The sequence below is a fragment of the Phalacrocorax aristotelis genome, chromosome 7, assembly GCF_949628215.1.
Source record: "Phalacrocorax aristotelis chromosome 7, bGulAri2.1, whole genome shotgun sequence".
Lineage (NCBI taxonomy): Eukaryota > Metazoa > Chordata > Aves > Suliformes > Phalacrocoracidae > Phalacrocorax > Phalacrocorax aristotelis.
The window spans coordinates 15,349,193-15,374,980 of NC_134282.1; the positions used below are offsets into that span (position 1 = coordinate 15,349,193).

At 37.1% G+C, this 25,788-nt stretch overlaps 1 protein-coding gene across 4 annotated transcripts in view; it reads left to right on the top strand.

Moving 5' to 3' along the window:
* ATP13A3 (ATPase 13A3) overlaps positions 1-25,788 on the top strand; it is a 60,829-nt gene that overhangs the window by 28,479 nt on the left and 6,562 nt on the right. For all 4 annotated transcript variants that reach the window (XM_075098930.1, XM_075098931.1, XM_075098932.1 and 1 more), the window contains 26 exons: positions 3,802-3,882; positions 5,664-5,733; positions 6,137-6,271; positions 7,083-7,155; positions 7,910-8,041; positions 9,052-9,231; positions 12,172-12,329; positions 12,992-13,180; positions 14,117-14,178; positions 14,760-14,910; positions 15,369-15,485; positions 16,509-16,526; positions 16,618-16,771; positions 16,858-16,978; positions 18,136-18,260; positions 19,178-19,356; positions 19,820-19,942; positions 20,026-20,105; positions 20,779-20,821; positions 20,919-21,028; positions 21,860-21,956; positions 22,847-22,919; positions 23,748-23,925; positions 24,596-24,783; positions 25,214-25,302; positions 25,498-25,578. In XM_075098930.1, the coding sequence (XP_074955031.1) occupies positions 3,802-3,882; positions 5,664-5,733; positions 6,137-6,271; positions 7,083-7,155; positions 7,910-8,041; positions 9,052-9,231; positions 12,172-12,329; positions 12,992-13,180; positions 14,117-14,178; positions 14,760-14,910; positions 15,369-15,485; positions 16,509-16,526; positions 16,618-16,771; positions 16,858-16,978; positions 18,136-18,260; positions 19,178-19,356; positions 19,820-19,942; positions 20,026-20,105; positions 20,779-20,821; positions 20,919-21,028; positions 21,860-21,956; positions 22,847-22,919; positions 23,748-23,925; positions 24,596-24,783; positions 25,214-25,302; positions 25,498-25,578 (3,007 nt within the window). The remainder of the gene's footprint in view (positions 1-3,801; positions 3,883-5,663; positions 5,734-6,136; positions 6,272-7,082; positions 7,156-7,909; positions 8,042-9,051; positions 9,232-12,171; positions 12,330-12,991; positions 13,181-14,116; positions 14,179-14,759; positions 14,911-15,368; positions 15,486-16,508; positions 16,527-16,617; positions 16,772-16,857; positions 16,979-18,135; positions 18,261-19,177; positions 19,357-19,819; positions 19,943-20,025; positions 20,106-20,778; positions 20,822-20,918; positions 21,029-21,859; positions 21,957-22,846; positions 22,920-23,747; positions 23,926-24,595; positions 24,784-25,213; positions 25,303-25,497; positions 25,579-25,788) is intronic.

A 25,788-nucleotide genomic window follows, 5' to 3' on the forward strand; every position in this document is an offset into this window, starting at 1 on the left:
CAATGACCACAATTTAAAGAAATGATTGTAATACAAGCAGTTACAAAACTGAACACCGCTCCTCTGGGAGTGTGGAAATGTGTCAGTTCATGTGTAAATAATTAAAAGCTTTGTGTGCGTTTTTTTTATGTTAAGCCTTCCGTGAATTAGTTGTGCAGGTAGTGATGCTTGTAATTTTGCATTACAGGGTCCTGTTTTTATGCCTATAGTGTTGCTAATTTAAAATGTTCAAAGGGAATATTTCCCACAGATGAGATTTAAAAAACCTCAAAACTATACTTTTATGCTAAGAACAGGTATGGGAAAAATATCGTAAAACTCCATGCCTTTAGAAAAAGATGTTATTCCTTAGCATTAAAGCAGTGACTTGAAACTTGGCATTTGTTGACTGTTTGACTGTGCCTTTTGATGTTCTTGTGATAACTCTGCCAATTTATAAGCCGTGGAAAAATCTCAGATATGCCTGTGAAGTTATGTGAGCATTTATTCAATTGCATTCTTGCTGATATGCCAAACTTTCATGTGTTTGATGTATTAGCAAAGACTGAGCCTCTCCCCTTGTTCAGTCAGGTACTCTAGCTCAGCTGGACACCATTATTTACCAACTGGATAATAAGGAGGAGAAACAGCTGGATCTGGGACGTACCCGATACTGGCAAAGTACAAAGTCACTTTTGCACAAGGTCAAATAAGAATGGGAGTTTGCTATAACTTTTCTCTAAACTGAATTAGGTCTTGTCATGTAGTACCATACTAGATACCACTGCAAAATAATAACTGACCTTATGAATGATAAATATTCTGAAAAGAAGTCTTAAAAATTTGTCCTTCATTGAGATACTTTTTCTTAATCTGCTCTTCAGTTCATGTAAAAACCAGAAATTGGTATTACCCAATAACATGGTAGAGAATCAAGTTTGTAAAGAGGCAGTATATGAGACTGAGTGCTTGATCATAAAATCCATAAGGCAAGCAACACAGTTGTAGTTGTGATGTAAGAACAATACTGCATCATGAAGATAGATTAACTCTGTGCAGTTAATTATGCACGTATCCAGAGACAGAACAGTTTGATCACATAATTAAAGACTTAGCACACTACAGAAGGGAGGCAAATTAAGATTTCTTGGCCAACTAATTCGGTTATGAGGGCTTGGGTTTCATATCATTGTTCTTTTTATAATAATGTAATATTAAGATGACTGTTTTAAACACAGGAAATGCAAGTGTAATTGTTCTTCAACTAAATCAGACTTGGTCACATAGCCAAAGAGGATGCAACTTTGACCTTTTATGTCTGTTTTGTTTTAGCTAATGTCAACTGAATCTCTGAGTGAGTTGATGAGTGCTTTATATAATAAACTGTCTGCACATGTGATTTTTTTTTAATGCCTTGGGAATCAGTAACAGTAGTGTAAAAAGGAGATAACATCCTGTCAGAAGCTTTGTCTTTGCATGGACACTACACACATAGGTGTGCATATTTGCATATCACAGAACGGTAGGGGTTGGAAGGCACCTCTGGAGATCATCTTGTCCAACCCCCTTGCTTGAGCAGGGGCACCCAGAGCAGGGGGCACAGGAATGCATCCAGTCAGGTTTTTAATGTCTCCAGGGAAGGAGACTCCACAACCTCTCTGGACAGCCTCTTCCACTGCTCTGTCACTCTCAAGTAAAGAAGTTTTTTCTCATATTGAGGTGGAACTTCCTGTGTTCCAGCTTGTGCCCATTGCCCCTTGTTCTGTCGTTGGGCACTAATAAAAAGAGCCTAGTCCCATCATCCTGACACCTACCCTTTAGATATTTATAGGTATTTATGAAATCCCCTCTCAGACTTCTCTTGTCTAGGCTGAATAAACCCAGGTCTCTCAGCCTTTCCTCGTAAGGGAGATGCTCCAGTCCCCTGATCATCTTGGTAGCTCTCCGTTGGACTAGCTCAAGCAGTTCCACATCCTTCTTAAACTGGGGGGCCCAGAACTGGACACAGCACTCCAAATGTGGCCTCACTAGGGCAGAGTAGAGGGGGAGGATAATGTCTCTCGACCTGCTGGCCACATTCCTTTTAATGCAGCCCAGGATATTGTTGGCCTTCTTGGCCCCAAGGGCACGGTGCTGGCTCGTGGTGAGCTTGCTGTCCTCCAGCACTCCCAGGTCCTTGTCAACAGAGCCGCTTTCCAGTAGCTCAGCCCCCAGCCTGTACTGGTGCATGGGATTGTTCCTCCCCAGGGGCAGGACCTTGCACTTGCTCTTGTTGAATTTCATGAGGTTCCCCTCGGCCCAGCTCTCCAGCCTGTCCAGGTCTCGCTGGGTGGCAGCCCAGCCTTCTGGCGTATCAGCCATTCCTCCCAGCTCGGTATCATCAGCAAAATTGCTGAGGGTGCGCTCTGTCCCTTTGTCCAGGTCATTGATGAATATGTTGATCAGGACTGGACCCAGCACAGACCCCTGTGGAACACGACTAGTGACAGGCCTCCATCCAAACTCTGCTCCATCGATCACAAACCTCTGAGTTCTGCTGTTCAGCCAGTTCTCTGTCCACTCACTGTTGACTCATCGAATTTGCACTTCCTAAGCTTAACCTATAAAGACTTAGTTTTAGGGACCCTTCTTAATCCTATTGTTACATTCCTTTTAGTGCAGGAAAAGAAAAATTGAATCATTTGGGATAGAATGGGAGGAAAGGCGTGGTTATTAACAGAGAATTTTATATTTATTCATCTAAAAATCGCAATGTTAAAATCCTTGAATTTGAAAAATTTCATGGAAATCTTGTAAACCGGGGACCAGATTAACATATCAACATTTTCACCCTCTGTTCTTTTATGAGGGGTTGGTGGAAACGTGATCCTAGCCTTTGCAATAGTGAGGATGTTTAAAGCTTTCCCTGTGTTCTAGGGAATAGAAATAATTGTTACTATGTATGCACAATAAAGAGGTTTTTCTTCACTGGATGAACTCTGAATTATTTTTAGTAGCTAACTTAATAGATACCCAATATAAAAAAAGATCTGTGTTGAGTAGTGCTGGTTTTGTCATGTTATCTATGAAAGCCTTTTGCAAGGTTTTCATGTGCATCCTAAGTATGTCCACTAGAAAATGTCCGGATATTGAGCATAATATGCCTGACTTACTGAGTTTGGTAGTTGAAATGATCCCATAGCTATAAACATAATGACATTTCAGGTGTTCTTGCTTATCTGCAAATCTTCTAAATTACAGCATTTGCTTTCACAGTATGTAGAAAAGTCTTGTAAAGATGAGTCTTCCAGTGATAAGGAAGTACTTAAAATGTAAACTGTACTCTACCTAGTCATGGATAAAGTCTTGATAGGAAGATGTTGCAAAATAGCTTCAGCATATGTTTATTTGATAAATTGTTTAATAATTGTTTCTAAAATGGTTCCATTACTACTTAGAAAGAAATGAAGATAATTTGAAGGACTATTAATCCATATTGATTTCATATGTTTTATAAAACTTGATCACTTTTTCTTTTTAGAGGCCTTTGAATATAGTTATGCTTTTATTTTACTTAATTTTTAAAGCGTATCTCCATTTTGATTGAAATAGATATGACTGTCCTACAGAGCGAGGCATGTCAACAAGAGGACTGCTTTGAACATCTCATTGGTGCCTGCACTTGTGACAAAAATAGTGAGAAAAACATTAACCCATAGACTTTGTTCTTTTATAATACAATGTAGCTCTTGGCAAAGACCCAGCTCTTCTGAGTTTCTGAATACTTAATTTTTTAAAATATCAGGTTTCTTAAATAACTCATTGACTTTTTCCCTTACTTAGAGGTCTAGATGAATCTACATTATGTTCTTCAGTTCATAATGAACACAGCACAGGACTGACAAAGGAAATGCATGATTACAGGTAATATTACAGTATTTGAGGGAAGAATTTTTGTCATTCCATTACCTGTGCTCAGTGTAACAAAACTAGAAAAGAATCAAGTAATTAGTGTTTACAGATGGGCTTCTTCAAAGAAGGCTGTTAGAGGTATGAAATTCTTGGTTTTCTTACCTATATGTTGAGTAGGAGCTAGACTCTGATGCTGTGTTGACTTACTTTTCTCAAACTATGCTGACCATGGGAATTGGAACTATTGCTCAAAGTAATTTAGAATATATTGCTGAAATTGTATTTATTACTTAATGTTTTGAAATAAAATGAGTGTACAAAAAGAATAGCAAGCAGTTATGTTTTCAATCATGTTGGCAGACACAGTGAAATTTGGCAGTTGGTGTAAAACAAAGTAGTTGTTTTTTCCATATAACTCACCTTTAAGTGACTTAAGTGTTACCATAAGATAGTGTCATTGTTGAAGGGCACGCAGGGGTTCAGAGGCAAATAGACTGATTCCCAGTGGAAAAGTCCATCAAGAGTTCTTTAGCTGGAAAGATGCTCATTATTTGTCTTGAGCTGCAGATTCTTGAAGGCTTGAAGGGAACACTGAAGGAGATCACTTTGCTGCTTCTTGGTTTTTTCCCCATCCTTGGCTAGGGGTTATTCTGAGAGAGGGGATAGTGTGCTAGATGGATAATAAGGAATACTAGATGCCAGGAAGCAGCAAACCTGGCCTAAACTGTAACTAATTTCTTATTTTAGGAAGATCAAGATGAAACTTCACAGGTCTCAGGACTTCGACTTTAATTTTAAAAGTTTAGTTAGTATCAAAGGCGTGTCCCATAGCTTGCATGAATCTGTCTCTGGTTGTTTGGGGCTAAGTGCATTCCCTACTTTTTCTTTTAACTCTGGTTGGCAAAAAAGTATTAATTTTTTAATGTGCTGTTTTAGACTAATGGTGTAAATATTCCTGTCAAGGGACACAGCTGAAGTGCACGGCTAGAGAAGAACTTAGTCTAGAAAAAAAACTTTAAAATGTAACTTCAATGGTACATAGTTCAGGAATTTCTGAGTTCTCAAATGTGAACAGCCAGCTGGAATATACGTTGTGAAAATGTAGCTATAGACTTAATTATTGGTGTTCTAATTTATTGATACACTACCCAAACTAGGATAGTTCTGTTGCATTCCTGGTTTATTTTTTGCACAATGTGACCTTCTTACAGTTTAAAATACGGAAGCATCTCCTTGTTCATCATTTCATTTTCTGTCAGTTTTTGTTCTTTTCCTACAATAAAAGCCTTTTCCGTAAGAACATCCTTTAAGGGCTTATTCGTGTCAATGTCATTTAACCATCTTAGATCCCATCAGAGGTTAGTTTCTTGCTCCTCCTTTCATGATTTGCCTTTCTTCATGCTAAGAATAAAACTAAGACACAGAACCATGGAAACAGTGTCTTACTGCAGACTAAGAGTTAACACTTGTTTGAGCTTAAGTTAATGAGAATCCCATATTGGCTTTCAGAATGACATGTTTAATAACCTCAGACCACAGTTTACAGGGAAATCTTACTATGAAAGTACCTAAAAATTAAGTTACAGTTTAAATTGAAGTATAATATAATTGTATTTTTATTAGAACATCTCACTGGGTAAATGTCTTCTGATGAACACCTTCTGAAACAATATGATAAATAAGAGGGGCCACAGATTAAGTAGTATTTTATACCTTCTCATATTAATGGAATTACTTTGAAGTGAATAAGATTTCTAATAAAAATTTTAACTCGATTTTTTTTTTTAATGCAGAAAAGCATTCTATGGAGTAAATGAAATTGCTGTGAAAGTGCCTTCCATTTTTAAGCTTCTGATTAAGGAGGTAAGATCTTCTCTTTAACAATGAAAAAAAATCATTAGAAGTTACTTTAAGTGCAATAACTATTGGATTGGTCTTCAAATAATAATGTAAAACAGAAACCTTCCCCCAGAGCCCAGCACTGTACATCACTGAACATCAGGTGTTCCTTTCATTTTGTTTGAGTTGTAGGGGAAAATGCTCGCAGTTTTAAAAGCATGTATTTGTGTATTATTTTAGTGAGAACTGTGCTTTTGAGGGGTTGAGGAAGTAGTGAAAAAGAGGGATCAGTTTGGCAAAAGAGACAAAAGTAACTTGCAAAGAACTGACAGGTTTATCTCCTCCATGGAGGACGATTCTAACTATCTTTGGACTGAGAATGCTTGTGACCTTTTGGTGTAACTTTAATGTTCTGTCACCCTTCTAGGTTCTCAACCCTTTTTACATTTTTCAGTTGTTCAGTGTGATATTGTGGATCACTGATGAATATCACTACTATGCATTAGCAATTGTGATTATGTCTGTAATATCCATTGTTAGCTCACTCTACACCATCAGAAAGGTAAGTTCAAAGAAAACAGATGCATCTTTTCAGCTTTCAACTGATTGGTTTATTTGGATGTGAAATTGCCTACAAATTCATTAAGAATTTTTCAGAGCTATACAGGTAGAATATTGTTATGGGTTTTCCCTCTGAGCTGAAAGAATTTTGATTTAACATTCTCTTCAAGGCCCTTCTCTGCTGACTTTCCATGCTGCTGAATCAGTAGGTTGACCTCAGTAACAGAAATACTACCTCACTGAAATAAAACTTGGGCATAAGTTCATGTACCAAGTTGTATTGACTCTAGTGATTTCATCTTGCATTGTTTCCTTCTGTTTGAAAAAGACCAACAGAACTGAGCACCAGCCAAATGTGTGGATTGTTAAATTGGTGATACATTTTCCTCTGTAGATTTAGCTGTAGCTGATGGGGAAATCAAATTAGTAATTATCCTTAAATTACAATCTCTGAATTGAGACCAGAGACCTAAAAAAAACCAAAACAACCCACCTCTTACCTTAATCCAAGTTCATAGAACTGCAGTTTTTACTTACGTACGTTAATAATCAAATGGTTTTTTAACACTTTGCATGGCAGTGTATGTTTGCTTCCAGTATGCTGTTAAAAGTAGGAACCTGTACTGGTCAATGCACTCAGACTTTGTGCCCGTAAGTTTCCTAAACTATGTTCAAGAGAATGTTTTCAGTAACATTTTGTTGTAAAAGAATGTTAGTAAAAGAATCTCATCACTTCTGCTTGTAGAGAAGAAAAAGGATTTAGAAGGAGAAGCTGTGCTTTTAAATAATGAACTGTTTTTTTGCCTTTGCAGCAATATGTTATGTTACATGACATGGTAGCAGCTCACAGCATTGTCAGGGTTTCTGTCTGCAGAGGAAACCAAGGTAAATTTCACAGGTGGTTTGGAAGGTTGAGTTTAAATTGGTCAGTAAGTGTGAGTGTAAGGTTGGTGTGCATCTGTGCTTTCTTTGATCAGCTTGAAATGCTTGCATTCTTAGCACAATTGCATGGGAAAGAGAAGTTGCAAAGTAGAATTTAGATAGGATAGTCACCTGTTCAGGATTATACTTCTAGAAGGTATTTTTAGTGAGTATCAGGTTTGTTCTAGATCAGATATTTGTCCTATTCCTGTTTCTCATTATCTGTCACTCCACACATGTAATTGTCATTGTAATTTCTTTCTTGGCTTAGACATGCATGCGCTAGTTTTCCATTACAATTTATTACCCAGGAGGGGCTGCAGATTGATTTCTGGACTCTTGCTCATGTGGATACCACAGTAGCTGAAGATAGTTAGGTTGTGGTGTGTGATATCGTTTTGTAAGACCTACATTTATGTTGGACTTGTGTCTGTATACTAAAGTTATGCTTCAGTTAATTGTTAATATCTTTTGTACAAACTTGATTCCTTTAATTTGTTATGATGAACTATATCCATGTGCTCTACAGTTTAATTTGTGGTGGAATTGGGTTTATCAATGGATTTTCTGTATCTTTTAAAAAAATTTTCAGAACACAATTAATAAAATGGAGTATAATCTCAATTGTCACCAGTTGGATATTAGCCGTGAGGATCTTGATCAGGTTTTGTAGATGGTGACTATTTTCAGGTAAACTTGTTTGTGTTTTAACACCCAGAAATAGAAGAAATCCTTTCCACCGACCTTGTGCCTGGGGATATCATGTTGATTCCATCTAATGGAACAATTATGCCCTGTGATGCAGTACTTCTCAGTGGTACTTGCATTGTAAATGAAAGTATGTTAACAGGTAAAGTGAACTTGATACAGTTTTGCATGGCTAAATGTGTTAGTTTATACCTGTGTGCATGCTTACCTTGCAGTATGCTCTAGCAGAAGGGGAATATTTATTTTGCTTGAAGTGTATGTTCTTGCAGTTACGTATGCTCCTAAGTATCACATACTTGTGTTCTGCTTATCTGCAACAGCTACGTGGTACTGCTTGGCAACTCCAAAAAGGAGTGATGATTTCCTGTTGAAAAGCTTTCTTGATAGTTTGTCTTCCAGCCTCTTGACTTGGTGTTCTCAGTGCAGATTGAGTTCTGTGGTATGTTTCATCAGAAACTTTTTGCCCAAACTTCTTAGCTGCTTCCTAGAATGAAGGTAGTGAGTAGAATGTTCTGCTGTATTTAAAAACAGAAATTATCACAAGTTGTGCCTGCATACTGTGAAACCGGGGACCTGATATATTCGAAGGACAGCTTCAGTGAATAGGATGGACTTTTCGGTATTCCTAGGAAATCTGTCTAAACTGGCAGCATTTAGAAAATTGTAGTTCAGAGATTGTGCGTTTTATTGTGTTCAATTCTTTGAATATACTGGAGCCTCTTGTTACTGCTAGCAACTGATAAAAATTGATTACAGCCCTAGCTTGAGTGTACTCAGTCACCAAAGGAGCTGAGAATAATTTTCTTCAGCTTCTAGTTTTTCTGAGTAAAGATGGGTGATGTCTTGCAGCAGGAGAAGGAAGTTTGTCCTGTTTTCTTTCAATGAACTGTATTTTACATCTATCTGATTTGAAGTAAGAGGCACAAAAGCTGTATTGGTGAATAACAGAGTTAAACAGGATTTGGATAGGAATCTGGCGAGCAGAAGCTAATAGGTGAAAGACTACTTAATAATGTGCTGAAAGGAAGGTGGCTTCTTCCAAAACTCTGCTTCTGTGCTGATGAAGTGAGATTAATTGTTCTACTTGAAGTTGTGAAGGAAAACATGTCTATTCTTATTTGATCTTGCTTAGAGACTCTCTTTCCTTTTAAGGTGAAAGTGTTCCTGTCACAAAGATTAATCTACCAAATCCTTCAGAATATCCGAAAGCAATGGGAGATGAAAGATACAGTCCAGAAGTGCATAAACGGCATACTTTGTTCTGTGGAACCAATGTCATTCAAACCCGCTTTTATACTGGAGAATTGGTCAAAGCTCTAGTAGTGAGAACAGGTACGATTAAGTTTATCACTTGTTAACATACTTCGAGCTTTTGTAGGTGTATGTTATCTGATACTTTGGAGTATTGTGTTGAATGTTGTGAAGCTTGGATAAATGAGTATACTGCAAATAATTTCATAGATGTTTTACAACAATAATAGAAGTAGGTAATGGCCTGGAGAGTATCAGCTGGCAAGCAAGAAAGTGAATCGGTCTTTAGCATAAATTCTAAACTTACCTGAATGCTTTTTCAAGTCCTGTAGGTGTCTTATGGTGTGTTGGTTGAACTACATATGCCTCTCTGAAAAAGTCTGGCATACCCTCGGATTGGGTGGGGAGAGGGGCTCGGCTTATTTTAGCAAAGTCATTGGCAATTTCAAATGTTTTTCTTCGCTCATAGTTTTGTCAAAGCATGTAACACTTCCTTAAAAAAATGTTTGATACAGCCCTTTCTACAGAAGTGCTTATTCATGCTATGGTAAAGGTATGGTTTTAGATAATACAGATGTTCTATTAAGACTGCTGTAGTTGTAGGATTCTGCTTTACCAAGATGCTGTTAAGAAACCCATCACAAAATAGATGAATGTAAGCTATAATCCAAGCTGCAATAGAATTAGAATAAATTTGACTACATTGACAGAATACTACTTAAAGCAAGTTTTCCAACAAATAACTTCATCATGATTAGCCTCTTTTCTCTGGTGTCTTCTTTTCACCTTCTGTTAGTTTGTTTTAGCAGTAAATCTTCTGATATTTTAATTAAATTCATTAATGTCTTTCTAGAGGCTTTTATTAGTCTTTTTTTCAAAGAAAAGTATTTCCCTTCTCTGGAACATGCCTCCCCTTTAATAATATCCATCTCAACTTATCTTGTTAATTAAATAAGAGGTTTTTATGTGCCCAGCCTGATGTGTAAATACAGAACAGTGGTCCAAAACAGGAACAGAAATGAACTGCTGAAGACTTATACTTCCCGCAGAGCAGAAGAAAGAGTATTTTGGTGTGTTGTGGGTTTTCTTTTTTTAAAAAAGTCTGGAACCATGGTCTGGAACTCTTACACAGAGAATTGTAATTGCTTCCAACGCACTGAGTCTTAACTACCCTGATGTCTGAAGTAATTTTTTTCATCTGTTCTTTGCCCATGACAGGTCAGAGTTAGCTCCTGTGTTGTAAACAGGTTGTGGACCCTGTTCAGATTTTACTTATAGACAAGTATGCTTTTTTCTGCTATGACTACAAAAAGAAAGAGGAGCAAAGGGATGTAAAATCCTTTCTATTCTTCTGTCTGGTTTACAGGGATGACTTTTACGCAAGTAGGGAATTTCTCACTTCACAGAACTGGATAGGTGTCACAGTGCTTGTAGCTTCTCACTTCTGAGATGCCTGATAGTAAGAACTAAAGTAATTCTTACCTAGTGAGATAAAAGTAAAGATCCCTTTATCTGAGGAAAGGGGATGCCACAAAATTGAAGGTACTAGAAAATTTAATCCTTAAAAGAATTCTAGGAGAGCAGAACTCCATATGGTTGTGTGCAAAGATGTGTATCTTGTAAATCAGGATATAAGATGGATCTGCTGGGACTGTACTCACAGTACTCATCAGAGTTAAACCTTTAACATGAAATGTTTGATGTTACAGCTGAAATATACATAAAATACAGATTAACTAAAAGCATTAATTTTTTTCTCCTGAAACTCAGTTCATGGATATGTTAGTGCGTATGTTGTTGTGGCTCTTATTATAATTGTAAAGAATTCAAAACTGGTAATTTTTTTTTTCAGAGAACAGAAATGTTAGCTGACACTATATGTATGTCCATCGTGTTCTCAAGACACCACATGGGGTTTTCGTTTATTGTTTTATCCTGGTGTGTCTAGCCTATGTGGCTACAGAATCTTCTGCAAAACCATTAAAAAGAAATCAGAAGTAGTTCTGTGTTTTTTTTTTTTTCCTGGTGTGTCAATTACAAAGCATTCATGACTAACTACTCAAGTACATAATGAGATGCCGAACTTCTCTGAACAGGCCCATGGTTTGTATTCTGCAGTAGCAAATTCAAAGCTTGGAGGCTTCATGCCTTGATCCTCCTGTGATGAACTCACTCTCTTTAAGATTGATGCAATATTTGCTGTTCTGGTAGAATCTTGTGTGCCACATATCTGTGTGGAGGGCTTAGCCTTTGCTTGGGAAGGCCTAGCCTTTGCTGTGACGTCTTGCAGAATGAGAAGCTGTCAAGGAGCTGTCACTAATGCCAGCAGACCTGACATTGATATTGAGGTTGTAGTAAGACTTAAGTCGAAATATTTTGTATCTGCTCAGGGCATACAAAATTGGGCAGTGGTGTTAGCCTCTTCACACGTTGAGGCAAAGGTTCAAGGAGGATCTCAGGGTGTCTGTTGGTTGTCTGAATCAAAGACCCTTAGAAGGCTAGTCTCTGAGTTTAGGTGTCAAAGTGCGTCAAGAGGTGGTTTTTTCCAAAAGATGATTCTCTGCATTACTGTTTTCTTCTGAATCTTTCTTTCTGGCTGTCAAGGGAACTTACGGAGATTTGCTATTTAAATATTTAGGGTTGCACTCTATGAGTAACTTGATTTTCTTTTTTCAAGGACTGGCTTAATTAGACAACTAATAAATATACCCACTAGTTATATTGTTGCACTGTGAGGGACAAAGTCTTCCAGGCCAAACCATTTGAGAGTTTATTGCTGCTGTAGAACAGGGGTTCATTTGCAACAGCTGCATGTCCTTGCCATAGGAGAGAAACACTTAGTATGATGTGCACGTACATTTTTGAAGCACCTTAATTACGGTATTGCAAAACATCTGTTACTGTATATTGAGAAACAATCTTAATGAAATGAGTAGCTTAAGGGTTTCATTGAGGTTTTTAATATATTTTAATAGCTTTGCTCTTGTTTATACTTTATTAACTTACTCCTTTTATTTCTAGGCTTTAGTACTGCTAAAGGACAGCTTGTTCGTTCCATACTGTATCCAAAGCCAACTGATTTTAAACTCTACAGAGATGCCTATTTGTTTCTTCTGTCTCTGGTAGTGGTGGCAGGCATTGGGTTTCTTTACACGGTCGTCAATAGCATCTTAAAAGAGGTATGTTTTCATTTCAGGTTCAGAACTGCCATATTTTAGAAAAGGGTTGATCATGGTTTCCAGCATATCTCAGATGATAAACAATTCAATTTTAAGTGAAAATTCCTTTTGCTTTATGTTCATCTTTCTCGTTCTGTTGATACAACTTACTGAGAACAAAACTCAGCAGAGAAGCGGAATTTGAATATATTACAGTGAAATTTGAGTTTACCTCAATTTTTACTGACCCAATTACTAGATTTTTATCTTTTTTATATGTAAGATTACCCTCTGACTGATATCCACTTGGAAGAAATAGGATACAGCATATTAAAGCATATGCTGCAGGCAAAATATCCTTACTGAGAAATTGATACCTGATAACAGCAATTTTTTTTCTTTCAAAAAATTTTGCATTTTTCAGTTACTGTTGTAAAGTAATACATTTACAGGGGAAAAAGTGAAAACTTGAAGTTATGGACTGTGGATAATTTAGCACTGGATTATCATGGTTGGTGATGGTGGGTGAAGATTGTGCTAGGTTTCTGGGCAATCCAGAATGTGCTGTACTGTGGAAAGCAATGTGTGGATTTTGTGTTTGGTAACAGTGATGTAACGGTTCAATGGGGTAGTGAATCTTTAAGTAGTGAGTTCTTGTTCATTAACTCTGACCTTTATTGCAGGTTCCAGCTGATACCATCATCATTGAGTCTCTTGACATTATCACTATCACGGTGCCTCCAGCGCTCCCTGCTGCCATGACTGCTGGCATTGTTTATGCACAAAGAAGGTTGAAAAAAATTGGCATCTTCTGCATCAGCCCGCAAAGGATAAATATTTGTGGCCAGCTGAATCTTGTGTGTTTTGATAAGGTTAGGTGAATTTTGAAACTTTGTGTTGCTACCTGGAGAGGCATTGTATTATAAACAGGAATTCGTATAGACTAGCAAACTGCAAGTAATGAATTTTCTTTCATATACGTTAGATAATTTTTGTTGTGTTAGCTTCCAAGTACTCAGTGTTTACCACCTGCTAATTCACTTCATTTAGTTTGCTCGATAAAGTTGTTTCAATACAGAGCGACTTCCTTACCTCAAGGCTCCTAAGTCCTAACTTACTACTAGCACCCCAGGAATGTGAGAGTAGGCGTTTTTAGTAAGAGTTTTATTTAGTGTACAGGCTTCTGGAAAATTGAAGTGTGAGGTCAGACTTGTTTCTCACTTTCATTTATTTCAATGCATAGCCAAACCAGCATATTTTGTTACTGTTCTGTAACAAAAACATGAGTGAAAGACAGTAATGCCACTAGCCAGAGTCATTTGCTTTTAGCTAATTCTTAAATACAATTTATTTTCCTCCTCAGATTTCTATCTGTCTTAAATATCCAAACTAAATTTATTATTTCCTGTGTAAATATATTCCAGTTACTGTTTCAACTATGTAAGAAAGGAGTAGTAAGGGCTCAGTACTATTTTCTGTTGTCCGCAACACTGAATACAGAGATGATGAGCTATCATCTTTGGATTTTAAGGGTCTGTTTCTTTGTCCTGTCTCCAAAGAGGGGCATGATTGCTTTTAATTGTTTTTATTTTTAAGTTATTTAACAGAGTTGGAACTTAGTCACTAGGAAAAAAAGCAAGGCAGATACTGTATTTCCTGTCCTGAAGCCTTGATTTTTAATGAAGACAAAATAAAAGATATTGTTCAGGTGTAATTTGGCTTATTAGGTGGTAATTTTTGCTTTATCTGAGGATAACTTGTGTTCTGAAGGCTTTTTTTCTTGCTGTGCCCCTTGGTTTATTTTGCAGACTGGCACACTTACTGAGGATGGCTTGGATCTTTGGGGAATTCAACGGGTGGAAAATGCTCGGTAAGGAAATGCTCAGAGGTGATAGCAGAGACGATACTTAGTTGTGCTTTAACAGCTTCAGCAGAATAGAATAGAAGGTTCGATGTGAGCTCATATATGTTTGCATTTCTGTAATGAGCTGTAAGAATGCAACTGAAAATATGGTTTAGGTGTAATGAAAGTTATAACTCTCTCAGGAGGCTGAGGTGGAATTTCATTTGTTAAAGTCTGAGTCCTCATTAGGTTCATACTGCAGAAATAATGCAGTTGGAGTATAGCATGTTTCCTTAATTCTGTCCTAAGTGATGACCTCTTGGCCTGCTGAAATGAATTAGCTCAGCTAACTGAGTTAAGTACAAAGTGATGAAAGGCCTCTGTATGAGGAACCAAACTAGACAGTGAATTAACACAGTTTTTGAAGGAGACAAAAGTTGTAACTTTCTGAAGGTTCCAGCCCAGAGTCTTAATGTTTTCTGTGATGTGTGAAAATACAAGTGAAGAGACTCGTGCAGTCAATTTTCTTCTGTTAATCTAAACAAACTTTTTGAATTGGCTCATAATAAATAATTATAGTGCTAAGTATATTAACTTCATTGTTTTAGTTTCCTTTTGCCGGAAGAGAGGGCTTGCAGTGAGAGCTTGCTGAAGTCTGAGTTTGTTGCTTGCATGGCAACTTGTCATTCCCTTACAAAAATTGAAGGGGTACTTTCTGGGGATCCACTTGACTTGAAGATGTTTGACGCAATAGGATGGGTAAGTGTCTGCTTGTGTCAAGAGAAGGAACATTTTTAAGATTAGTAATCTGCAACTTCCTATGCTGTTACATACAAGATAAGCCATTACATGCTGTTTCAAGCTGTAAAATGGTGGGCTTTTGACAATGCCCATGTGTCAAAGGAAGTCTTAATATGTAAATGTTCCAAAGATGTGTTCTGAGCAACAATTAAAAGAACTGAAAGAATAGGAAGAGCTAATTTACTGCTTTCTGATGTTGTGTGTGGCAAGGTTTCAGTGCATATAATAAACATGTAAAATAGCTAAGTGGATCTTAAGTTAACTGCTAAATTAAGACACTTAATTCTCACAGGAAATCTTGTTTAGAAAGATCATTGCACCTTGGGCTGACTTCCAAGGCTGTTTTTTCCTGAAAATTACATTATGAGAAAATGAGTTAGTGAATGTATAAAACCAGTTGATTATTTTTAATACAGATTTTAGAAGAAGCAACTGAAGAGGAAACAGCTCTTCATAATCGAATCATGCCGACAGTGGTTCGACCTTCAAAACAACTTTTCCCAGAATCCAAGCAAGCAACAGATCAAGAAATGGTATAAAAATTCAAAGCAATTCTTTGAATTAAAGTAATCCTCCATGTTAAACAAATACATTTTACCTTATACTGTGCTTCCGGCTGGTATAATTCAAAGAGGATCAAAACTGTGTGGGTTTTGATGGCAAAGATAGAGAAGACATGTTTAAACCGTTGTTGGAGGTAGGGGTTCTGTATATGCCACTTTCAAGGTGAGCAGACTGCTTGCAAGCTTTATTAGCCTTACAGACTGGTTGTGAAGTGCTGTAATGCTTTTTGAGCCTACGCATTTTAGTATTGGTATCATTACCAAATTCTTACTATGTTAATGAAGTGCTTAGGTGTGCTCACCTTGCAGTTTCAGTTAAAACAATAATTTGTTAATGTCACTGCATAGTATGGAATTCTTGCCACCTGTACCTTAGAGATGTATGTTTTAATTAAGTGCAGATTTAAAATGTTCTTTTATCTTCACTTTGAAGTACTTTTTTGAAACACAGGGGAAATTTAAGCGTGTGACTGTATATCCAGATTATTACAGAGCAGGGTAGTGGGAAGGTATAGCACGTTGGTTCCTCTGTATGAGTCTTGTTCTAAGTGGATAGAAGCACCTTTCTTTGTTCAGAACTCGGTGTACATACACAGCGGTAATTATTATGCAGTAGTTGATGCATGAACATTCATGAAACCTATTACATGATGATTTTTCTACACTTAATAATCATGGACTTATTCTGAAATACCATAGAACTTTAATCATGTACATAGGTTAAACAGACACAGGTTGGACTGTGAAAGGTCTTGCAAGTTCTGATCAAGAAATCAAGCTCTGAAGTTCTACTGTGTCTTACTTAAAGTAAAGGATACTAAGGAGATGCAGTATATTTGTGTTCAGCTTTCATGAAACCCATTGCAAATACAGTGTGACTTTATGCAGAGAGTACTGTGTAGATTAATTACTGATTGATGTTGAAATAATTTGTAGCTGAAAAAATACTTAAAAATTAATATTTACAGTTAAATGTATTTTTTCTTTTTTTAGGAATTATTTGAGCTTTCGGTAAGTATGCTGTTCCAATTAAACCTGTACCTCTTTTTTCAGAATGTATGTGGATGTAACCCTTTTCTTCCTTCCTTCCTGTATGACACAGACCAGTTATGAGATTGGAATTGTGCGTCAGTTTCCATTTTCTTCAGTTTTGCAACGTATGTGTGTAATAGCGAGAGTTCTAGGGGAGAAGAGAATGGATGCTTACATGAAAGGTGCCCCTGAAGTGATTGCCAGCTTGTGTAAGCAGGAAACAGGTAGAGGAACAAACTATTTTTATTTCTTGTGTAGCTCAGCTGCAATATGAATGATTTTAATAACGCTAAACTTGACCTTTTTAAAGTTCCTGCTGACTTCGAGTGTGTCCTGGAAGAATACACTAAGCAGGGCTTCCGAGTTATTGCTCTTGCTCACAGAAAATTGGAGTCCAAGCTCACATGGCACAAAGTCCAGACTATTAATAGGTAAGAGTGACTTCACTTTTTTAATAAGTAACAGACTTTAAAAGCTGCATGCTTTGAAGTAATTATGTAATGTTTATTTTTGTTTAAATCAATTACTACTCTTCCTTAGCTTTCTTCTGTCTTGTCATATGTAGTTCTGTGCATTCTTCCTTTGTACCCTGGACAATACATGGAAATTTAAGATAAGGAAGTTTTTCTGCAATAATGTGAATTCTGAGGAGCATCTTTAAGCTTGAAATTAACTGTAATAATAATTCTTCATGAGGCTTAATTTATGCTAATGTGGCAGAAAACCTCTTCTGATTTCTTTGTTACTTGAACATAGTTATCATCTGTGTCTGTTGAAGATAATGACATGTAGTGGAAACCCTCCTGTGCGTGTTTTAGTTTCTTCATCTGCTGTAGGCAGCATGTCCATTTTCTCATCATAAACCTTGCCAGAAACGTTTGGAAGGTAAAAAGGTTTCTTCCTTCAAAGAGCAGTATTTCGTGTTAATTTTCAGCTGCTCCTAGTTTTGTGGATAAAGCTGTCATTGTCACAGTGTTTGAGGGTGTAGTGTTGCTATGAAAATGCTGGCTCTGCAAAACAGTACAAAGCATAGAAATGGGTTTTCCAATTTCATGTGTGAAAATGTACAGTAGCAGCAGAATACCTAAGATGTGAAAATGCGCTAGCTTTCATGTAAAACAAAGTTAAATAGTTGCTTTACTTAATTAGCTAATGTCTATTAATCTTAATGGCCTTGCTAACATAATTTGGTAGCTTTGTATGTTAAGGGTCAGGTAATTTGGAAATCAGAGATCAGTGTTCTACATAAATACTAAAATTTGGCTGGAATGCAGTTTGTTTCAGAGTATTTTCTTCTAGCAGTGATCTCTCTTGTTGAGAATGTAATTTCTTTTAGAAAGAATTCTTGTGGAAGAAACTAAACAACTGCGCATGAGAGGAAACATTTTTCTCATACTGGTTTTAAACTAAAAGCAGTGAGAGAAGTATAAATTAATATTAATGACGATACCTCTCAGGTTGCTTTTTATAATGCAAATTATTCACGCTTCTAATGGTTAAAAAAATTCATTTTACTTTAATAAACAGAAAATCAGGCTCTTTAAGCTACATCTAATAATTGTTCTTTTCCTTGCCTCCTTTTCTGCAGAGATGCTATTGAAAGCAACATGGATTTTATGGGATTAATTATAATGCAAAACAAACTAAAGCAAGAAACCCCTGCTGTACTTGAAGATTTGCATAAAGCCAACATTCGCACTGTCATGGTTACAGGTTAGCATGTAAACATTCACGCTCAAAAAGATAAAAATCCATCTCTTTTTGGTGGTCTTGTAATTATAGTGTATGAAGAAAAATTTTAGCATCAGTAAGCTGAGATTACACTGTATGTATAGGAAGAGGGAAGTTCAGAAACTTTGGTGAGAATATCAGATGCTAACCTGTTTCTTTCTGGGTGAATGTCACTTAGGTAAGTCAGAGATCAGAAACCAGCATGGGTGTTAATTCTACTTCGTAGCTTCCTCTCCCAAGCTCCATGCACAAGTTACTTTATACTAAATTGAAGGGTGAAAAACCTTGGAGGTTTTCCGAATCAGACTAGGTAAAAGTCCTGGTTTACTCTTATGACTGACACTGCTTTGAGAAGGAGGTTGGACTAGATGACCTCCTGAGGGTCCCTACCATTTTAAGTTATAAGTCACTTTGTAATTTTTCTTTTTGTAAAAATTGCTTCTTATGTTCCCCTCCATGGGCTAGGTGTCTGTGCTCAGTGTTTTGCATGCAATATATCTGCGTGTGTGTTTAAATCACAGGTATTGCAACTTTGGAGTAGTGTTTTGATAGGCGAGCAATACAACTGGGTGTTCGTCTTGCATGATCTGTGACCATGTTTAAAAAGCTGTACTTTGAAGGGCCCCATGTTTTCTTGATTTTAGATTTGGTCCATAAGAGATCTTTGGGGCTGAAAGCAGCATACAAAGTTTCTAGTGATGCTAGTGCAGGGGAGGAGTTTAACGGGCTAGACTTTGAATTTCGTCTGTAGACTTCATTTGCCCTAAGGTTGTCACTGGCATGTTAGGCAGTTCTCCTCCTAGTTTAAAACTGCCTTTGTTAGCTTTTCTTTTACATGGAATATCAGTGTATGTTATTGATCCCTTTCTAACTCAAACCGTTTTATGTGCTTTTAACAGGGGATAATATGTTAACTGCTATCTCTGTGGCCAGAGACTGTGGAATGATTCTACCTCAGGATAAGGTCATTATTGCTGAAGCACTACCTCCAAAGGACGGGCAGGCTGCCAGGATCAACTGGCATTATGCAGATACCCTCGCAAAATGCACTAGTTCATCACCAGCCATAAACTCAGAGGTAATATGAGCATTGTTATGCCCTTAGAATGTAAGCAGTTAGTTTTACTGTTGAGTTTCCTTCTTTTTATCTTACTCCATTAAGGAGCAAATCTGCTGTCAAGTGTCAAATCAAATGTCCTAGTTAACTTTCAGATCTTAAAATACGAAGAGTAGTAAAACAGCTGGGGGAGTTGGTTTTTCAACTGTGATGTGACATTTGATGTTTTAATTGTGCAGAAGACTGTTTTGTTTCCACATTTCCTTCTTTAAGATTGTTCTAGCTGCTTGTAGTTGAAACACTAAACCACATTTTCTTACTACTAAATAAGAGGTTTTCATTGTATTGAGTTTTTCTTCCAAGTAACATTCTTAGAAACTTCCTCTAGTGTGGGATCTCTAGGAATACCCCTCTGTGTATTAGCTTGTAATTAAGATGTCTGTATAAATACACTACAGCTAGAGATTTACACTACTTTTGATAGGATATTCCAGTTAAATTGGTCCATGAAAGCCTTGAGGATCTCCAGATGACCAAATACCATTTTGCAATGAACGGAAAGTCATTTGCAGTGATTTTGGAGCATTTTCAGGACCTGGTACCCAAGGTGAGTGTTTTATTTGAGCATGAGTGCTTTTGATGGTGAACAAACTTTGCCCTGTGAGCATTAAGAAATATTCTGTCTTCCAGCTTGTGTTACATGGCACTGTGTTTGCTCGTATGGCGCCTGATCAGAAAACTCAGCTGGTGGAAGCTTTACAAAATGTAGAGTAAGTATTTGCTTATGCATAGAAAGCGGGAGGGTTGACAGAGCGTTTGGTGTGGTAGGAGAAAAAATTTTGTATGCTTCTAGCTATTTTGCCAAATGAAAAAGGCTGGGTTAATATAACTTCCTTGAGTTGGTATGTCAGCCTATTAGCTGAGCAGGAGTGAGAGTAGTACCATCTGCTGGCTAGTTGTGAAAGTTTCAGACTTTTCATGAAGTTACAAATGATGAATAACTAGACTGACTAATATAGTTTATAAATCTGGTTGCTTGGCTTAATAAACAAATCCATCAAATGTCTTCCATGTATTAAAGAAGTATCGATGGCATGACTTCTGTTCACATATGGTCAGTATATGGTCTGTTGGTGTCAGGCCTTGCGCCTACACAAAACAGTACAAAAGTCTCTGCATAGAGCAAAGATGCTTTAGACCACCTTGGAATGACAGAAGGCTGATAACCATACTGGTTTGACTGACCTGGCTAAGCCATGTTACTTTTCTGTCGACTTCTTTATATGTATAATGGGAACAGTAATTGCTTTCAGCATTAACAATCACTCGTTGTTATGCAAACCCTGAATGAGTCAAATAATATAGACTGAGTTAATGAAATAAGCTAAATGGACTATGATTAAGGAATGGTCTGGGATGCTGACATCTGTTTGGTTTTTATAGTTACTATGTGGGCATGTGTGGAGATGGAGCAAATGACTGTGGCGTAAGTATATTTTTATTTTCTGTATAGAACTCTTCAGTTAAATGTTACAGCTGAAAGCAAGTTTTAAAATGTTCCCTATTTCAATCTCAACTGGCAGGCGCTAAAGAGGGCACATGGTGGTATATCTTTGTCTGAACTTGAGGCTTCTGTGGCATCACCATTCACTTCCAGAACACCTAGTATTTCCTGCGTGCCAAAGCTGATCAGGTAATGCCACCTACTGTGACCTTAAACATCTCTGTGTAACTCGTTTTGTATACCCTGTGTTAGTGTATATTCGATGCTGTAGGAGGCCAGTTTGAATTAAAGAACAAGCAATAAATTTTTAGTAGTTCAGCTTCTAACAACTACTCAGACTCAAGCTGAGAAAAGGCTTGTGATAGCATGATTTACTGTTTTGTTATAAACCCTTTTGTCCATGTAAAGTTAATTTTTTAGAGTGTGAGTGAGCTTCTACACGTTAGTATTTAAGTTGGTGTCTTAGTGACTGCCTTTCCATAAAGGCTGTGTGTAACTGCAAGCAGTAAAGCTCTTTGGATAACTGCTCAGCACCATACAAAGCAGAAAACAAATTTTCTAAATAAGATTTGACCAACTTTTTACTCTAGAATCGGAAGTTAGGTAATAATTTTGGATAAGGGTCAGCCAGAGAAGAATCTAGTGAAGTCTGTGTGGAACTAATGAAGTAATGCATAATCAGAAACACTTCTGAAGTCAGCAACTCTGTGGCTGACTGCGTGTTCAATTTGTGTAGAAAACTAGTGCTTCATAGATGGTTTTGCAAGCAGACCTTCATTTTAAAAGCTCTGGAAAAACCACGTAAAGTCCAGAGAACACTGAAGTAATCAGAAGGCATGCTCACAACTTTGATGTACTTGGAAGTGTACCACTCTGACCCCTTTTTCTCCATATGTCTTCAGCCTAATGTCCCTCAAAGGATTTGCTGATATGTTTAATTGCAGCTAATGTTTTGCTGAGCAGAGTTTAGCTGCTTGCTCAGAAAGCTTTCTAGTTACATGATTGCATTTGTTTTGACAGGGAAGGCCGTGCTGCTTTAATAACTTCCTTCTGTGTATTTAAGTTCATGGCATTATACAGCATTATCCAGTACATCAGTGTTACTCTGCTATATTCTGTAAGTATTTAATTGTGCTTAAGCAGTGTCAACATAATTCAGAGATCTGAAAATTGATAGATATTTAATAAAAATTGTTGCAAGTTTTTGAGTACACAAGACCCACATTCTAAAAACCGTCTTTGGACTAAAAGTATTGTTAGTATTTTTTGCCCCCTTTTTTTTTTCATATTAACTATATGAAAAACATGGTAGTATCTATTTTAAAAAGAATAACTAATGCCTGTGAATAGAAAGTCTCTACTATGGGAAGTCCAAATAAGCATATAAATTGAACAAAAGTACAATTTTCTGTTATTTAAAAACTGCCAGTGTTTTAAAATAGCCTGACTCTATTTAAGGGCAATGCATTCCTTTTACATAAGGATTGAAAGAGAACAGCTGCAAGTATTGAGTAAGGAGGGGGGAGAAAAGTAAAGTGGAGTATTTCCTGTTAATATGATTGGATTCACAGAATGGCATGTAGTAGAAATCCTGTATTTTAATTTGTATCCTGATTAAGTTACACATGCAAAGTATTAAAGGACCTCTGAGGTAGAAATTCTGACAACTGTATGATTACAAAGCTCTCTAAACACCATAACCTTACTGTGAGCCTAAGCTATTTCATGGGTTTGTAAGATTCAGTAATATAAGTTTGATTGCAAACAAATTTCAATTACAAATAGCTTATGCATCTTGAAACGGAAATTGTTTCATACCTTGCCACTTCAGGAATTGATCTGTGAAGTGTAGAGTTCTCAAGACTCCTGCAGATAAAGGAAGCTGGTTTGATAAGAGGCTCTTGTTTATAGAGTGAAATTTAGAGAATTAATGCCATAGGAATGTCACTGTAAGTTGTTCCTTGGTGTGAAGAAATTACCAATGTTTCAGTTGTGATTTCTGTCTAGATCCTGAGCAATTTGGGAGATTTCCAGTTTCTCTTCATTGATTTGGCAATCATTTTGGTGGTTGTCTTCACTAGTAAGTATTGTGCTGAATACCCCTGCTGGCTTCTATAAAGCAGTTTTTGCTTGGTCAAATTGTTTTTAATATGGAGTATTTTGGAGTAAGCACGGTGACATACAGTTAAGATGTAACAACTACTACAGGATATGCATTAAAAAAACCCAGACCACTGTGTACTGAGTTAGATTAATCTGAAGTTGGTGAAATGCCCTCATACAAAAAGCAGGTTGTAGGCCTGATCTTAGGACAGTAGTTCTTCACAGTGCAGGAAGTCATAAATCTCTAATGACATGAGGAAACTTTTTTTGGAATCAAACAAGGAGTTGTTCCAACACTATCTTTTCTCAAATGTTTTGATTTCTTGCGTTTTCAGTTTAACTTCTGTCCACAAAATGTTACACTCAAACTATTACCTAATGAAATATTTGATTCCACATACGAACCTAGCACTCAGTTTACAGGCGAGCAGTAGAATTCCATTTTCAAGTTTAATAGAAACTGCTGATTTGAAGCAATGGCAGACCAAAACTGAGGAGATGAGCTGTAAGTGCTTGTGCCAGACAAAGGGAATTTGGCCAGACACTACTAATTCCTTAAGTCTCATGGCTTCTATTATTGTTCCCTGCTATCCTGTGCTGCTGGGGGTAACCAGCCTGTAGAAGGCACTGTGGCATTATTCTAGTGCAGTATAATCTTTTCAAAGTGGTTTCACACTTGCAGTTCTGGACTAATTTTTAAAGTGATGTCATGAGCAAGCCATTCTGATTCCACAGAACGTGAACAGGGTAACTCTTGAAAACCATAATGATGTAATGTGTGATTTATTTTCCTTTCTCTTTGCAGTGAGTCTGAACCCTGCTTGGAAGGAGCTTGTTGCACGAAGGCCTCCATCAGGTCTTATCTCAGGTCCACTTCTGTGTTCTGTTTTGTCTCAGATCATCATCTGCCTTGCTTTCCAGACCTTCGGGTTTTTTTGGGTCAAACAGCAGCCCTGGTATGAGCCTTGGACAATGGAATCTGAGTAAGTGTTTCAGTGACTCCATGCAGGATACAGTTAGGATTGGAAAGCTAGAGGCAATAATTGCTCCCTTCTTTATTGACACCCTTTGGAGACTTTGTAAATAAAGCTTCTGTATGGCAGCTTGGTAGTCTGCTGAATTTTTCATGAAAAGCATACTAAAACATAGGAGTTACCCAATGGCTGAAATACAAAATTGGGTCAGAGCCAGTCTCGCAGGGTCTTGAAGAATCCTCTTTGGGACAGTTGAGATTGAAATTTGAAATTAATGGTTCAGACCTATTTTAACTCTACTATGCTATAAAGTTTTGTTTTCCTGTTAGAGCTCCAGTAAATCAAATTTTATATTTCTGAGAATGAAGAGGTGTTTTCATCTTCTTTTAGATGGCAATATTTTCTTACCTGTCTTCAAAGTGAATCTACAGTGATAGCTTCTAAACAGCTCATGTAGTGAACTTAGAAGCTGGAAGCGTAAAAGAACTTGAAGCTCAGAATTCAGAAAGATTGCTACGACCTTGATGCTGCTTTGAGTTCTTCCTTACTACCTGTAATAGGTTTTCAAGGATAAGCTTTTTTAACTACTGTAGCTATTTGTTCTGTCATTACTTTTGTTAATAAGTAGGCCTTGTTTGCCTCTTCTCCTTAACTCTGTTAATTTTTTTTAATATTGTAGTGCATGTAATGTGTTGGATGCCACAAACACCAGTTCTGCACACCATGAGAATGAGACTCTTCATGATGAACATTATATTAAAAATTACGAAAACACAACTTTGTTTTTTATATCCAGCTTTCAGTACCTCATAGTTGCAATTGTCTTTTCTAAAGGAAAGCCCTTTAGACAACCATGCTACAAAAACTGTAAGTACTTTCTTACTATACACAATTCAAAGTAGAACTCCAAGTGACTCTGCACTTACTCATCCATAGCTTGCTTATAGTTCTGTTGTGCCACTTCAGCAGCAGTAGTGCTGCTAGGGGAACATAATACAACTATCCTCTGATAATCAGAGATGGAAACAGGGAAGTATTAAACTGTATAGAGAAATTTGTGTTAATAGTTGCTTTGTTTGTAGAAGTGTTCCAGCTCCACAGGTGAGCCAGTGAGAAATTGAGTCTGACCTTCTGTCTCTGTTTATCAGCACAACTTGTATTGCCAAAATCTACCTGGAAGGGGTTTAGAGGGAGAAGAGAGATTAATTCCAGGGAGTAATGAACCCATGATACATGGAAAAAAAACCTGTCTAAAACTCTGAATGTGAGATGTCCAACTAAACTTTTTTTTTTACAGTTCTGTTTGTTGTATCTGTGATAGTGCTTTATGTCTTCATATTCTTCATCATGTTGCATCCTGTTGAATCTATTGACACATTTCTTGAGGTAAGATTCAGCAGATATGCTGATCTCTGTACTTCCTGGGATAACTGTTTGGCTGCGTTGTGGGCAAGCTTGATCCTTTTAGAGCTTAACTTTGCATCTCTGTGGGGGAAGGGAGAATTTATAACTCTCAGCCTGTTTTGAATGTGTGTTTACTTCATATGTGTGTTGCTAACCTCTGGCAGCTTTTTCTCACAGCTCGTGTGCGTGCCATATGAGTGGCGCCTAAGAATTCTCGTCATTGTTGTTCTCAATGCAATTGTATCCGTGTTGATGGAGGTAAGATATTAAGGTGGAAAAAATGCTTGTCTGTTAAGTGGGGTTTTTCTTAGAGTACATGTTTGTCTTTTTAGAAGGCCTCTCTTCACAACATGCCACTATAAGCGGCCACTGTTTTCTTGTTAAGTTTGTATTCCTAAAAATATCCTTGTAGACTAGATTTAAGGTGTCACGGCTTTCTGTGTTAAAAGCATAATTTTAAAACCTTTT